The sequence below is a fragment of the Petromyzon marinus genome, chromosome 55, assembly GCF_048934315.1.
Source record: "Petromyzon marinus isolate PM22_M1 ecotype Great Lakes invasive population chromosome 55, UKy_Petmar_22M1.pri1.0, whole genome shotgun sequence".
NCBI lineage: Eukaryota > Metazoa > Chordata > Hyperoartia > Petromyzontiformes > Petromyzontidae > Petromyzon > Petromyzon marinus.
Window position 1 is genome coordinate 7,427,529 of NC_133721.1, and position 16,148 is coordinate 7,443,676.

General features: G+C 42.8%; 1 protein-coding gene across 2 annotated transcripts in view; it reads right to left on the reverse strand.

Moving 5' to 3' along the window:
* Positions 1-16,148, reverse strand: part of PROSER1 (proline and serine rich 1) — a 65,125-nt gene that overhangs the window by 48,330 nt on the left and 647 nt on the right. Inside the window, exons 1-6 of one of the 2 annotated variants that reach the window (XM_032975131.2) lie at positions 14,654-16,105; positions 13,490-13,555; positions 12,939-13,007; positions 10,649-10,743; positions 8,494-8,587; positions 5,600-5,701 (exon numbers count right to left, since the gene is read on the reverse strand). In XM_032975131.2, coding sequence (XP_032831022.2) covers positions 5,600-5,701; positions 8,494-8,587; positions 10,649-10,743; positions 12,939-13,007; positions 13,490-13,555; positions 14,654-14,659 — 432 coding nt within the window. In that variant the 5' untranslated portion in view covers positions 14,660-16,105. Of the gene's footprint in view, positions 1-5,599; positions 5,702-8,493; positions 8,588-10,648; positions 10,744-12,938; positions 13,008-13,489; positions 13,556-14,653; positions 16,106-16,148 lie in introns of those variants that run through there. The other variant, XM_032975130.2, reaches the window with a different exon arrangement.

A 16,148-nucleotide genomic window follows, 5' to 3' on the forward strand; every position in this document is an offset into this window, starting at 1 on the left:
CCCCGAGGGTGCTGTTGGCCTACTCTTCCATGTTGGTCAGACATCCTGAAATAAGTGCAAGTAGCCATATTTTACACTACCACACTTGGCATGTCGATTGACAAAACAGGTAAAGTGACAAACATCCTCACGTGCAAAAGAAATGTTTCTACGTGCATTTATAATTTAAAAAACGAGGGTTTTAAAAATGGTATTAATCTATCTTGATTTGAAGCTTTCGTGACTGCAGGAATCAATACTCTTTGGTTCTTTCGGTAAAGTCACGTAGGTAGAAAAAATAATATATCACGACGTTTCGGTTGCAACACAAGCATCCGTCTTTTTCTACCTACGCGACTTTACCGAAAGAACCAAAGAGTATGGTATTAATCTCTTAAAAGTGCTAGGAAAATGAATAAAATCTTTTCCCCACTGCATAACCTATTTATGCATTATTCGAAGATGACACCGATGCTAAATTATAACCTTTCACGCTTAGTGCCAATTACAGCTTTGACATTATATTCTTGGTTCTTTCGGAAAAGTCACGTAGAAGGGAAACAATAAAATCATAAAAATATAAAACACTGTCTGCTCAAGCCATAGTTCAACTAATTTCAAGACAAGCTTTGCCGAATGTATAAAGAGGGGAAGCGGTGGTGTTGCGCTAAGCACACCTCCAATTCTCCCACACCTCCGATTCTCACGGCTGGCTACTACGGTGTGCAAGAAGTTCAACATACATAAAATAAACTGGAAATCCCAGTTCTATTCCTGGCCCTAGCTGACATCAGTGGTGAATGATATCTGAATGGGTCCCACTCCACCCCCCCCCCATCCCTAACCAACCCACAATGACCAGTGTGGTAAGGTATGGTCATACGATCCCCATGACTGACATGTTGTAAGAAAGATTTCATCCAGCAGTGGATTGGGACTATCAACTATTATTTCAAGAACAAATATTTTGAGCTCCTGCCAGGCAACGCATGCCTTCCGGTATTGGAGATGAAACTTTAATTCAATCCGGTGCATTTTTTTCTCTCTACAATCCTTGGACACACTGCCTTGCAGAAATGTGTATGCTGCCCAACCACACAGCTAATAGAGGGTATTTACCACTTAATCATCATTGGCCATGATTAATACTGCAGGATGAAAATCTCCCCACACTGTTGTCATTTTATCATCCTCCTACAACATACTAATCTACCTAGGGGAAAGACGTTCGGAGGCATTCCATTTTTGTTCACAAGGTACACATTTTGTCATCGCCACGATGATCATAATCCACACCATGTTGTAGATTTTAATTTGAGGGAGCCGTAGTGAAGATAACGATAAAGGTCTCTCATCCACAAAAGCGACACAATCTCAAGATACATTTTTCAGATGGGTCCTGTATTATGAAGCTTGGCAAATTCCAATGTGCTGTGGAAACGAGAGGAAACCAGAGGACCTAAAGAAACCCGTCACATGAGGAGATAACACTCAGAATTAAAATAATTAGGCAACCCACTTGTACTACCATCTCTGGGCCACCTTGGAGTTGAGAAGATGCTAAAACTACATTTTATTTTCATTTTACAAGGTAAGGCCCACTGGAGGTATAGAGCTCTTTTTCAGAAGCAACCTGGCCACAAACGACAGCTCAAACAAAGTGGCTTATCATGTGGACATTTACAGCAGGCAAATACTCGCGCATGTTTCTAAATGTGGAGGGAAAAACTCGGGGAACCCGGAGCAAAATCCACGCTATCACGGGGAGAACATGCAGACTTCAAATATACAGGCATCAGGGTCGGGATCGAACTCTCAACCACCTGTATACCAGGCTAGGGAGTTAGAATCTCGTCAACACGCTTCCCCTTGATTAACAGATTGACAGCGCACAATTATCTCTTTACGATCCACCAACCATGCCTCTAAAGAGCTGGATTTAGAGTCACATATTTGTTACTGGTAGGAACCTCCTGGTTCCACCAGCCCACAGGGGATTATTGTGTCCGTCCGTCGGTAGTGCATCCAAACATGGGAGGGGTGGGGCTGGGTGGAGAGGGGAGGGTGGGGAGGGGCTGGGTGGGGAGGTTGGGGAGGGAAGGGTGGGCAGGGGCTGGGTGGCGTTTTTTTTCTTCAAATTTTCTTGCTGTGGTTTTCACACCTGATGATGATCGCTTGTGTTGCAGTCGAAACGTCGTGAGAATTTTATTGTTTTATATTTTTATTATTTTATTGTTTCCCTTCTACGTGACTTTACCGAAAGAACCAAGAATATGAATCCCTGCAGTCACGAAAGCTTTAAATCAAAATTCGTTTACTTTGTTCAAAGGTATATAAATGCATACCTGCCACCCTCCCACAATACAGCGGTAATCATAATTTGTGCTCGATTCACAAGCTTAGCAAACAGCTCCTCCATCAACCTTCTCTAAAGAATGTGCTAACGATCTGCATTCATTTGTATGTGCCACAGCAAGCACGAGGCTGAGCAACACTGCAAGAAGAACGCCTATTGTTTAGTTCTGAGCCTTAGGCAAAAAATAAGTCATAAAACTTAAACCCAAAATCTTTAACCACTTTGTATAAACCCCACATTAAAAAAAAATGTTGATTGTGAAGAAAAATGGTGAGGGCCCCAATAATATCTATGCCAGATTGCAAATGGAAATTTCAGTCATTTGCCACTGTACAGATTTTAAAGATTGCGATGTAGAGCTCTCCGATGCATTTTTCAGGTTGTACCGCATATTGTCTAATGTTTCGCTCCACGCTCTGGGAGATTATTTTGCAAATACATATCCGAGAGATTTTTTCAGACGTTTTTTTTTTTAAAACAAAGGCGCACAGACACGCATGGCGAAACAACACCACAACACATTGCGCAACGTAAAGGGGTTATCTAACAGAGACATGAAAACTCTTCTACTTAATAAGTTTATTATGAGTTCATATTCCAAGTTAGTCTATAGCAATGTCATAATAAAATAATAAAAGGTAAAGACATAACCCTGTGATTACACTCTCTCAACACTGCTTCAATGGAGTGGCTGTGATCCAAAGAGTCTATTGCCTCCTTAGATTGGTTGAAAAGAAAACTTAGCATTCAACTGTAGCATATGTCAAAAATTTTACTTTTCCATCCTTGCCATACGTAGGAGAATGATTGAAGTGCATGCTTTACCCTGAAAATAATGTCCATTTGTCTGGGAAGACTTGTTAAAAACTCTGAAAACCCGCCGTAAATCACTAGAAACTTTACCAGGTAGCTTAACATACCACTGTCCGTATCCTTAGTTTTTGGTTAGCATTGGCAGTAGTACGCTTTTGAAACAACATTTTTTTTATCTCGACAAGCTTGGAAAAATCACGCATTAATCATGTGATGTTTTTCAACAGACAGCTGTGAGGCCAAATTGGATTTACATATTTGCAAACAGTTATTTTTGCTCCATACTGGGGTTTCAAGTTTTGAGGCACCCTTTAATTTCCAAGAAACTTTGTTCTTTCATTATGTAACACACTTTATGTAAATCATCACCTTGCTTGCGTAACTCCTCACTGCCGTAGTGGTCGTAAACAAACTTACATTTTACGTGTTTTAAATGGACATGCAACATGTGACTCACTTATATGGTTTTAATAGCGGCGGGGTACATCCTAATAATTGTGTTTTGTGTTTCTATTAATGCGATTTCCCAAGCCTATTGTTAACACACCCGAGTTAATGATCTATGATTAATAGGCTCTCTGACAGAGTTTTCATTCTAACAGTGATCATTTTCACAATGCCATGACAGTTACTATATTATATTCTTAGTTCTTTCGGTAAAGTCACGTTGAAGGGAAACAACAAAATAATAAAATATATAAAACAATAAAACCAGTTACTATATTAGTTTATTTTATCATGTTGTTATTGTGCTTTGATGTACTTCAAGTACAAATAAAGACTGAATTATTCAACCGCAGTTCACTTTACTTAAGCCTGCTATAAATCGTGCAAAGCATTGTAACTTTGCAATCTAACCTTTAAAGCTTATCAGAACATGCCGTCAGAAAATGATGGCTTTATATTACGATCGCCGTGCAGTTTATTTCTTCAGAAAATATTTTATAATATACTGTCCATATGTAACGGGTAATAGCAATTGTTGCGAACTTCAATTATGATTGAGTAAATATTTAAGACGAACTTAGAAGAGCAACAATCATCAGGTTGTGACAATATTTAGCAAAATGTACGATATGATTATAGTGGATATTGTGCTGTACGACGCATCAGGGCGTATCGCCACATCGCAGCAACCCTAAGTGTGTATTCGTGTGTGCGTTCATTAACTATTGCTCATAATTTAAACAATGCAACCTTACCAGCCAGCGAATGCTGCTGGCTACTCTCAAATTTGGCAGAAAATAACAACAACAAAAAAACCAAGCCATGCACCTCGTGTTTTTTTTTTAAACACTCAGCTAGAGGCAGCTTGGTGTCTTATTTATTACCTGTTTTAATACTCCTGAGCTGACAGTGAGGGGGGTTGTGGAGATGTGGGAACAGAGGGAAACTATAAAAGCCTGAGAGCACATGCCTGTCCACATCATGCTTCATCGCATACAAATGTGTGGACATGCACACAAATACATCCTTAAGGCAACGATTCTCGATAGCAGTGGTTCTTAAGCTTTGGTTCTCGATCGTTAAATTTGTATATGTTAATAAATGCATAGGTTTGATGAAACAAAGTAGTTGTACTTGCGTGCCCATGCTTAATTTGTGTTTCGATTTACTCTCTAAAAAAAATGGCATGTCTCACACCCCCAGGAATGGCATTTCGCATCCCCAGGGCATGCGTGTACCACTGCCCTATAGCCATACACTAAAGGGCCAGGTGGTCTTGGCGAGCACCGAATTAGACTATGCAAGCGTACACACACGTTTACATGTAAGTATGGTGAACTTCTTTCGCGTCGTACGTAGCCAACCGTGCTAAATGGAGGTGCGGGGTAAGGATAACAAACTAAACACAAAAAGCATGCATACATAATACATTTAGAGATGGATTTAATAATCCACCTCCCCAGTTATTTAATGAATTGTTCATCACTTGGCATTATGATTCGATTCAAGATTAGATTTTTTATCTTTTTGTCATGTCTCGTTTGTGATGTCTTATAATTTGTCTAGTTTGTCAAGTCTTGCTTGTTCTGTTCGTAAAGGGGTACATTCGTATATGATGCGTTTCTAATATTCATAAATTACGAAAAAATTATGAACACTAAACATTTGATGGCTTGTTTATGAACTGTCACGTATATAACAGCACTACATATGGACAGTACATACGTGCACACGTAGTCATTATGTCATAAACATGTAACTATTGCTTTCCACAATGCAGTAGGAATTTCTTTGGTAATTATATTTATGCTGCACATACCTTGTCATAAATATTCCAATAATGTATTTTTTTACATTGGCACACTCCCCTTCTTCTTTAGGTACTTTCTGTTGAGGGAAATTTGAAACTGTCCTAAATTAGAAAAAAATAAATCTGTCACTCATAATCTACGGTCACTTTCCAAAGCGATAACCATAATGGGTATCGCACTGAGGCCCACGTACCGTGAAAAGGGGATTGGAGCGACTGGGCCGACCTTGAGGGTAGGGATTCCCCGAGTTTCCGCTGTACGACTGCATGGGAGCTCGGCAGCCCAGCCGTGATGCCTGCACATACATATACACAAATATATATGTACAGTGAGGGAAAAAAGTATTTGATCCCCTGCTGATTTTGTACGTTTGCCCACTGACAAAGAAATAATTAGTCTATAATGTTAATGGTAGGTTTATTTGAACAGAGAGAATAACAACAAAATCCAGAATAACGCATGTCAAAAATTTTATAAATTTATTTGCATTTTAATGAGGGAAATAAGTATTTGACCCCCTCTCAATCAGAAAGATTTCTGGCTCCCAGGTGTCTTTTATACAGGTAACGAGCTGAGATTAGGAGCACACTCTAAAAGGGAGTGCTCCTAATCTCAGCTCGTTACCTGTATAAAAGACACCTGTCCACAGAAGCAATCAATCAGATTCCAAACTCTCTACCATGGCCAAGACCAAAGAGCTCTCCAAGGATGTCAGAGACAAGATTGTAGACCTACACAAGGCTGGAATGGGCTACAAGACCATTGCCAAGCAGCTTGGTGAGAAGGTGACAACAGTTGGTGCGATTATTCGCAAATGGAAGAAACACAAAAGAACTGTCAATCTCCCTCGGCCTAGAGCTCCATGCAAGATCTCACCTCGTGGAGTTGCAATGATCATGAGAACGGTGAGGAATCAGCCCAGAACTACACGGGAGGATCTTGTCAATGATCTCAAGGCAGCTGGGACCATAGTCACCAAGAAAACAATTGGTAACACACTACGCCGTGAAGGACCGAAATCCTGCAGCGCCTGCAAGGTCCCCCTGCTCAAGAAAGCACATATACATGCCCGTCTGAAGTTTGCCAATGAACATCTGAATGATTCAGAGGACAACTGGGTGAAAGTGTTGTGGTCAGATGAGACCAAAATGGAGCTCTTTGGCATCAACTCGACTCGCCGTGTTTGGAGGAGGAGGAATGCTGCCTATGACCCCAAGAACACCATCCCCACCGTCAAACATGGAGGTGGAAACATTATGCTTTGGGGGTGTTTTTCTGCTAAGGGGACAGGACAACTTCACCGCATCAAAGGGACGATGGACGGGGCCATGTACCGTCAAATCTTGGGTGAGAACCTCCTTCCCTCAGCCAGGGCATTGAAAATGGGTCGTGGATGGGTATTCCAGCATGGCAATGACCCAAAACATACGGCCAAGGCAACAAAGGAGTGGCTCAAGAAGAAGCACATTAAGGTCCTGGAGTAGCCTAGACAGTCTCCAGACCTTAATCCCATAGAAAATCTGTGGAGGGAGCTGAAGGTTCGAGTTGCCAAACGTCAGCCTCGAAACCTTAATGACTTGGAGAAGATCTGCAAAGAGGAGTGGGACAAAATCCCTCCTGAGATGTGTGCAAACCTGGTGGCCAACTACAAGAAACGTCTGACCTCTGTGATTGCCAACAAGGGTTTGCCACCAAGTAATAAGTCATGTTTTGCAGAGGGGTCAAATACTTATTTCCCTCATTAAAATGCAAATCATTTTATAATATTTTTGACATGTGTTTTTCTGGATTTTTGTTGTTGTTATTCTGTCTCTCACTGTTCAAATAAACCTACCATTAAAATTATAGACTGATCATTTCTTTATCAGTGGGCAAACGTACAAAATCAGCAGGGGATCAAATACTTTTTTCCCTCACTGTACATGAACCAAACATCAATACCCCTATTTTACACTGGCACATCCTTGCTGAGCGAGCGCAGGGGCTTTGTGGTATGGGTGGTTTACACTGGCTATTGCCATGCTGGACCAGAAACCAAACTGGCCTCCCAAGACTTGGCCACAAATGATAGCTCAACTGAGTGGCTTATCATGTGAAAAGTTACAACAGCCAATTACTCTAAACGCATGTTTCTAAATGTGGAGTATAAAAACGGAGGACCCGCGGAAAAATCCACGCGACCATGGGGAGAACATGCAAACTCCAAATATACAGGCGTTAGGGACGGTGATAGAACCCACGACCTCCTGTATACCTTGTGAGGGAGTTAACATCTGGCCACCGCAGTTCCCAAAGGGGTAGTGGGTGTGGCCAGGTCAGCCACCTTTTTCTCCCCTGTGATCATGCTCACAGAGTGCACCTGGTACTTGTTTTAAGCCTAGTCAGTCCAGGGAAGGCCCAAAACAGGTTGGGGTACTATTTGGTATTGATGTTAGCCATAACTGGTAATTAACCCCCAAGTCCCTGGAAATGCGGCGTAGCGAGCTAACCATTGTGTTAATTTAAAAATGAATTGACTCATGAACAGGTGGAAGTACTATTGTGATACAGACGCCATTTATGATCGGACACCAAATGCAGGTCCCACAAATCGTTGCATCGCCAGCTAACCTCTGTGCTACCACTCGTCACACGTAAAAAAAAAACAAAGACAAAGATCCCCTAAATAGCCTTAACAGACTGTTGGGACAAGTGCAGTTAGCAAGCAGCACCTATTAAGGCCGGCACGGCACACGAGGGGATGGGTGGCCAACACCACGTTTGGCCGCCTTTGTCTCGCCAGTGGTGATGTTTACACATGATGTTTACACATCACACCGGGTACTAATTTGATGCTGAGTCGACCTAGGGGAGGCCCATGACCGGTTCAGATAATTGTCACTGGTGTTGGCCGCGAGCGCGAATCGAATTCAGGTCGCTGGGTTCGTAGTGCACCGCGCTCACCGTTACACCACCACTCCCCTACTCGCCACACACACACACACGTGCACATACGCATAGAGAAGCTTCAATGTTCAGGTTTCAATCAGAAGCCAAATTCAAACATGAGAGCATCTCCACAATTGAACGAACACACGGTGAAATCACCTGCTCCAGAATGGCTCGGCATTTCTTCTGCTCGTCTGCGAATGTGCGGAAGTGATCTTCCAGCGGAGCCGATTTTAGTGGGTTGCGAATCGACCTGCGGACAGTCGAGTATGACGTGGAGCAAAATATGATGAACAAATCAGTCATGCCATCTGCAGTGTAGTTTACTTGTGTGAAATAAATACTGTATACTGCAACGTGATATATGTTGTGTTTGTATATTTGAGGTGTATGACGCATATTGGGGGTAGTGTATAGTGTATATGTAGTGTGTACATGTTCTGTATTTGGGGAATGTGATGCGTGTTACCCAAGACCAAATCACCCACAATATACCCAATATTGTCAGATCTCAGAAGCTAACCCTGATATTGAGCCTGGATGGTGCTTGAATGGATGACGATCTTGTACAAAACCGGTTGTCATAGGCTGGGGAGCTATGTCGCAGGCAGCAGTGCAGAAAATTCCATTGTTGGGACTTTACATCTATCCTCCCACATCTATGCTTCCCATTTTCGTCACCCCACACTGACCAGTGTGGTGATATGGCCAAATAACCTCCATGACCGGTATGGTGGGGAGAGGCCCTCATGCAGCAGTAGATTCAGAAAAAAGCTGTACACGTGTGGGACTGTTGAGTTGAATGTGTTGTGTCCATTGTATTTCACGTGTGTGTCTTGTAAATTGTGTATGTATACCAGTGCAATTCCTGCAGGAATTGTATTTGAATTCCACAAACCCAATGTGGACAATTCATGCAATGATGGGAATCTATGAGCGAATACCATGTTACATCGCCATTCACTTTAATAAAATTAAAACGTGGTTAGAGCGCCATCTAGTGGCATGCTCATTCATTTAAAATTTTTAATAGAATGTGATTTTTGACAGCCGAGGCAATGTCCATAGAAAACACGATAATTTAAACCAAGATTCCTGGTTTCCATGAAATAATTCAAATAATTATTTTTATTGATCCACTACTAAATTGCACCTTTTGGCGATTCCTCATACCAAATGGCAACAATTTCACAATGACAATAATCTCATTAGAAATAACCAAATTTATCATTTGGCGGGACCCCGGGGTCCGCAAAAATCAGGTCAATAATTATTATTTTTCAGTCCGCCCACTCGTGATCCCGACAGCAACGCGCCGCCCACCCAGACTCGCGCCAACAAGCGCCAGCAGGCGGCGATCAACACGATGGGCGCCACCCCACCGGCCAAATGCAAGCCCCGGGGGGCGTCCCCCGCAGTCGCGCGCGGTGACAACGCCCTCCGGTCAGCCGTCGATCCTCAGCTTAATTGCCAAGGCAAGCCCGCCCCCCGCAGTGAATTTAACGTGCTTATGTAATTTTTCAACGTTTTACGAAACTTAGTGCCCTGAGTAGCTCTCGACGAGGCCAATCGATTGACACTATTTTTGTTGTCGTTAAGGCAAGACTCGTGTGGCTACGTGGTTTTTCCCACCCCGGGGGCAGTGATGGGACCCCGTGGTCCCGCCAATTGCTTCATATGGTACAATTACATTGTGACACTGGGCCACTTATGTCAAGCCCGTCTCTCGAACCAGACACGGCAAAAAATGTCAGTTCTCTGTCACAGCTCCAGTCGTCTGGAATTTACTCCCTCCCTAAACTGCGCACATCGGCGTCGACCTTTTTTGGCACCTGAACACTTTTCTCCCTCTTTAATCTCAAATGCTTGTGAATGTCCTTTTTCAACCCCTTTTCCATTCTGAGATGTCTGCAAGTTGCGGGGAGGGGGGTCCCGTTCAAAGCTGAATCTCGGAATGCGCAAGCGGTTAGCGGTAATTTTATTTAGAGAGGCGAAGTAGCACTGTTGTTTCTAAAGACATTGTACTCACCGCAGAGAACTGTCGTGGCACAACCGTACACTATGATAGGTGGCGCCAAACTGTGCCACATGCCCTCTTGCATTGTCTTGTGGGAGCCTCGGTACCGATAAAGTTACCTTAAAGTTATTTTATTCCGTTCCTGATAATGTACGTTTACGTCATCAGCATGGAAATAAAAACTGAGTTCAGTTAAAATCACGCACATTACACATTTTGTGAATGAATGAATGGATGCACTGTGTGCAAGTGGCCGGGCGAGCGGGTGGGTGTGTGCAGAAGGCGTGCAGCACTTACGACGCGATGACCTCCAGCGCGTGGACCTTGTCCTTGCTGAACGTGAAGCCGCCCAAGATTGAGACGGCAGCATTCGTGGAGAGAGCGAACATCTTCTACAGAAACAAAACCGCGCATTGGCAGGTCATCAAAGGAGAAACACCAAAGGGGTTAAGGTGAAGAACATAGCTAAGAAATAACATCATAAACAACACTGATTGGCAAACTAAACGGACAATAAGCTGATAATGCACTATATTAATGTAAATGTTTAAATAACTCCACACACTCCAATGAGCATTAGGCATCCATAAGAGGTTTTTGGGTTAGATCGCGTAAATATATGTCGTTAAAACCCGCCACCACCTGACACAGCCAACTAGTAAGGGTTGTCACGTACAGCGAGGGAAAAAAAGTATTTGATCCCCTGCTGATTTTGTACGTTTGTCCACTGACAAAGAAATGATCAGTCTATAATTTTAATGCTAGGTTTATTTGAAAAGTGAGAGATAGAACAACAACAACAACAAAAATCCAGAAAAACGCATGTCAAAAATGTTATAAATTGATTTGCATTTTAATGAGGGAAATACGTATTTGACCCCTCTGCAAAACATGACTTAGTACTTGGTGGCAAACCCTTGTTGGCAATCACAGAGGTCAGACGTTTCTTGTAGTTGGCCACCAGGTTTGCACACATATCAGGAAGGATTTTGTCCCACTCCTCTTTGCAGATCTTCTCCAAGTCATTAAGGTTTTGAGGCTGACGTTTGGCAACTCGAACCTTCAGCTCCCTCCACAGATTTTCTATGGGATTAAGGTCTGGAGACTGGCTAGGTCACTCCAGGACCTTAATATGCTTCTTCTTGAGCCACTCCTTTGTTGCCGTGGCCGTGTGTTTTGGGTCATTGTCATGCTGGAATACCCATCCACGACCCATTTTCAATGCCCTGGCTGAGGGCAGCAGGTTTTCACCCAAGATATATCGTCCCTTTGATGCAGTAAAGTTGTCCTGTCCCCTTAGCAGAAAACACCCCAAAAGCATAATGTTTCCACCTCCATGTTTGACGGTGGGGATGGTGTTCTTGGGGTCATAGGCAGCATTCCTCCTCCTCCAAACACGGCGAGTTGAGTTGATGCCAAAGAGCTCCATTTTGGTCTCATCTGATCACAACACTTCCACCCAGTTGTCCTCTGAACCATTCAGATGTTCATTGGCAAACTTCAGACGGGCATGTATATGTGCTTTCTTGAGCAAGGGGACATTGCGGGCGCTGCAGGATTTCAGTCCTTCATGGCGTAGTGTGTTACCAATTGTTTTCTTGGTGACTATGGTCCCAGCTGCGTTGAGATCATTGACAAGATCCTCCCGTGTAGTTCTGGGCTGATTCCTCACCGTTCTCATGATCATTGCAACTCCACGAGGTGAGATCTTGCATGGAGCCCCAGGCCGAGGGATATTGACAGTTCTTTTGTGTTTCTTCCATTTGCGAATAATCGCACCAACTGTTGTCACCTTCTCACCAAGCTGCTTGGCAATTGTCTTATAGTCCATTCCAGCCTTGTATAGGTCTACAATCTTGTCCCTGACATCCTTGGAGAGCTCTTTGGTCTTGGCCATGGTGGAGAGTTTGGAATCTGATTGATTGCTTCTGTGGACAGGTGTCTTTTATACAGGTAACGAGCTGAGATTAGGAGCACTCCCTTTAAGAGTGTGCTCCTCATCTCAGCTCGTTACCTGTATAAAAGACACCTGGGAGCCAGAAATCTTTCTGTTTGAGCGGGGCTCGCATACTTATTTCCCTCATTAAAATGCAAATCAAGTTATAACATTTTTGACATGCGTTTTTCTGGATGTTTTTGTTGTTATTCTGTCTCTTACTGTTCAAATAAACCTACCTTTTAAATTATAGACTGATAATTTGTCAGTGGGCAAACGTACAAAATCAGCAGGGGATCAAATACTTTTTTCCCTCACTGTAAACAGAACATGCCAATTCGTCACTAGTACAGCACACTGGTGTGTTGGAGAGCCAAGCCACAACATTTACAATCTGGGACAGTGAGCATCTCCACTGCCAACCGCGAGTCAAGAAATGTCACATTCCTATTAAGAGGTACAGTATATAAAAAAACGTTATACAAAATGTATCAACGGTACATGAAATATACATTATTCTATCAAAAACACTTACTCTTTTTCCCCACAGTTCATTGATATTTTAAAAACATATATATTTTTTATTCGCCGACTTGGTAAGGTTAAATGCAGAATTTGGCGAGTTGGAGTTGTGCTGTGTAACAAAAATACCTGCTGTAAAATGCGCAGTGCTTTCAGTTGACATTCCGCACCGGGGAAGCTTTTGAGAAGTCGCACAACCTGCAGGAAAAATAGAGCGAGTCTTAAGTTATTGAGCGACTGGGTTAGTGGGTGCGAGCGCAGATGGAAATGGGTAAGCGGATACCGCATCACATGAATTGAACTTCAGGATTTTTTAGTAACGCTTTTATGGATCGATATAATTTCAATCAAATGCCATTGAGCGTTACATCAAGTCCCTTAGCAAAAGCGCAACTCATTCAAAACATGCAATCGCACCATGTCATAAAAAAAAACATTATTTTCGTGAGAGATTGGGCCACAAGCATGGTGGGTTTGCCACAAAATTAAACTGCCTTGGTACATAGATGCCAGTGGGCTGTTAACTTTTTAATCAATAAAAAAACTTAATTACTAAAATCCCGCTGTAAATCCACTAGTCGAATACAAATCTGGCCATTTGAATGCGTTGTCTCCTAGTGCACAAGGGAAAACGTGTGTTTGTTCCATCTGTGTTTCCTTTATTCTTGTCAATCACCTACCTGCTCTCCGGAAAAAAATCCCTGCACGCACGCCACAGCCTTCAGCTTGTGCTCCGCTAAAAGCCCCTGTATGGCAAAAGAGAGGGAGAGCAAGCAACCACAGACTTTGTTGACATGTGAGCAAGCAATATTCCAGCGTTGATTTTCGCAGTTGTACTCTACAGCTCTCCAATGTGTTTTTGGGGCTGTTAATGTGCGTTGTGCAGTACGACGTCCGATGTTTGAATCCATATTCCGCGAGCTTCTTCGGGAAGCATGATATCTGACGTTTCGCTCGTTTATCATGCAGAACACTCGAAAACGCATCTGAGCGTGGTGTAAGCAGGAAGAAAAGCAGTGCACATAGCAAACCAAATAACGGGGGGGGGGGGGGGGTTACGTACATTAGGAATCTCCAAACTGCATGCGACTGGGCAATATGAAGACAACTGATGATTGAGTTAAACTTCCTTATGCAAATTAAACATGCACCAAATTGTTTATCGATTATTTCAAATAAAGCAGCATTACGCATCGATTTCCTTTACGGATATGGAGCAGGTGAAGCGCAATGGATGATGCCGACGATAAAAAAAAACGATATCACAAAACAGACTGCACACAAACGTCAGATTAAACAGAATTAAGCACAATAAAGTCAAGTCGAAACAGAAATCACAAAGGGGCCGTCCATAAATGACGTCACGCGATTTTGGACGCTTTTTTACCCCCCCTCGTCACACGGCGTCACAAAAAGTTAGACCCCCCCCCCCTCAAATATGACGTCACAAAGCTCTGCCCCCCCCCCACCCCCAAAAAATAAAACATGCTTCAAATCGCTTTAAACTATTGTCATTGTAGTGCGTATTTAATGTGCCGCTGCACTCTGATATTGTAGAAAACATTTATTAAAAAGTCTATTTAATTAAGTAGAACGTGTTGTCTATATTTATTTAAAGTTGCGCATTTTAATGTGACGTAACATTTCTCAACCCCCCCCCCTCGTCACACATCGTCACATTAGTTTGACCCCCCCCTCCCCCTAGGTGAGTGACGTCATTTATGGACGGCCCCAGAGCAGATATGACAAGACACCACGAAGACAAAACAGTACATATACCATATAGTGCAATGTGAACACAGTACAGACCAGTGCAACTGGGAATATACAAGCGCAGTCATCACCATCATAAGCTATTGTCAATCCACTGCTGGATGAATGCTTCCCCACGCAGTCGCCATCCCTGGCGATCCGGAGGTGCTGGGTGGATGAAAGTGGGTACAAGTCGTGGATGGAAGTGGGTACAAGTCGTACAACAGTTGATTGGTGCTGCATTGCCCCAAACGTATACAGGGTGTTCCAGATTTCTTGTGACCTCCCAATTCATTCTCGAAAACTGAATATTAAAAAAAGGTTTATTTAAAACAAATGAATATGCAAATTAAAAACCATGTTAGGGGTCAATTAATTGGGGGGGGGGGGTCACAACATATTTAGACCACCATGTACATCAACTCGGTTGATCCACCTTACTGTGGATAAGCCAGTGTGTGCCTTAAGCTGGCTTAATGAAGCACAACACGTACAGTTGTCAGTGATCATCTACAGGGCGGTCCAGATGTCTTGTGACCCCCCCCCCCATTTAAGTCTCTAAAACGTAACATTTAATAATAGGGCTTTTCCCCTTTTTTCCAGCAACAAAACTGAAACCTTTTTACAAGGATTCATGTCTGCATTAACCACAATACCTGCAGTCAAAATGCAAACAAAAAACATACTATGATAATATATGCATTGTCCTTGAAACTGATTGGTCCACACCAAGGGACGGCTTTCTTTTGAGCCTCGATCCAAGAAAAAAGGGGGAAAACCCTATTATTACATTTTGGTACTGGCAAAGGAGGTCTAATGATGTAGATGCTCACCCCGAGCCCTCATTACTTTGATAGTGCATTGTCTTTGAGCTGTGTGACGCCTTCTGGCGTCATGTGGTCGAGCACCAATTGGGTCGAGGCTCAAAAGAAAGTCGTCCCTTGGTGTGGACCAATCAGTTTCAAGGACAATGCATATATTATCATAGTATGTTTTTTGTTTGCATTTTGACTGCAGGTATTGTGGTTAATGCAGACATGAATCCTTGTGAAAAGGTTTCAGTTTTGTTGCCAGAAAAAAGGGGAAAAACCCTATTATTACATTTTGATACTGGCAAAGGAGGTCTAATGATGTAAACGTAACATTTGTTTAGTACGGTTTATATAAAACAGGAATGACTATGCAAAGGGTAAAACAATAGGGGTCAAGTAATTGGGGGTCACGGGACATCTTGACCATCCTGTACATAACTCGGTTTATCCACATCACTCTGAATTAGCAAGTGCCTTAAGCTGGCTCAATGAGCACAACATGTACATCGGTACTGATCAAGGCATGGTCCATTGTCAGCGATCATCAACAACAACATCGCATCAACAACAGCTGGTGGGAAAGAACACACGATGTGATTACGTCGCTACGAAGCCCCCTCGGCCGACGTGGTGGTTATATGCCGTGAACGAGTTCTCAAATCCCAACAGTGCTACGATTACATGTAAGCATTAAAACTATTTAACAAAAAAAATATTATATAACGAGTTCAACTGTCGAGATGGGAAGCGATGATATAACCTCGCGTGGCGGCAG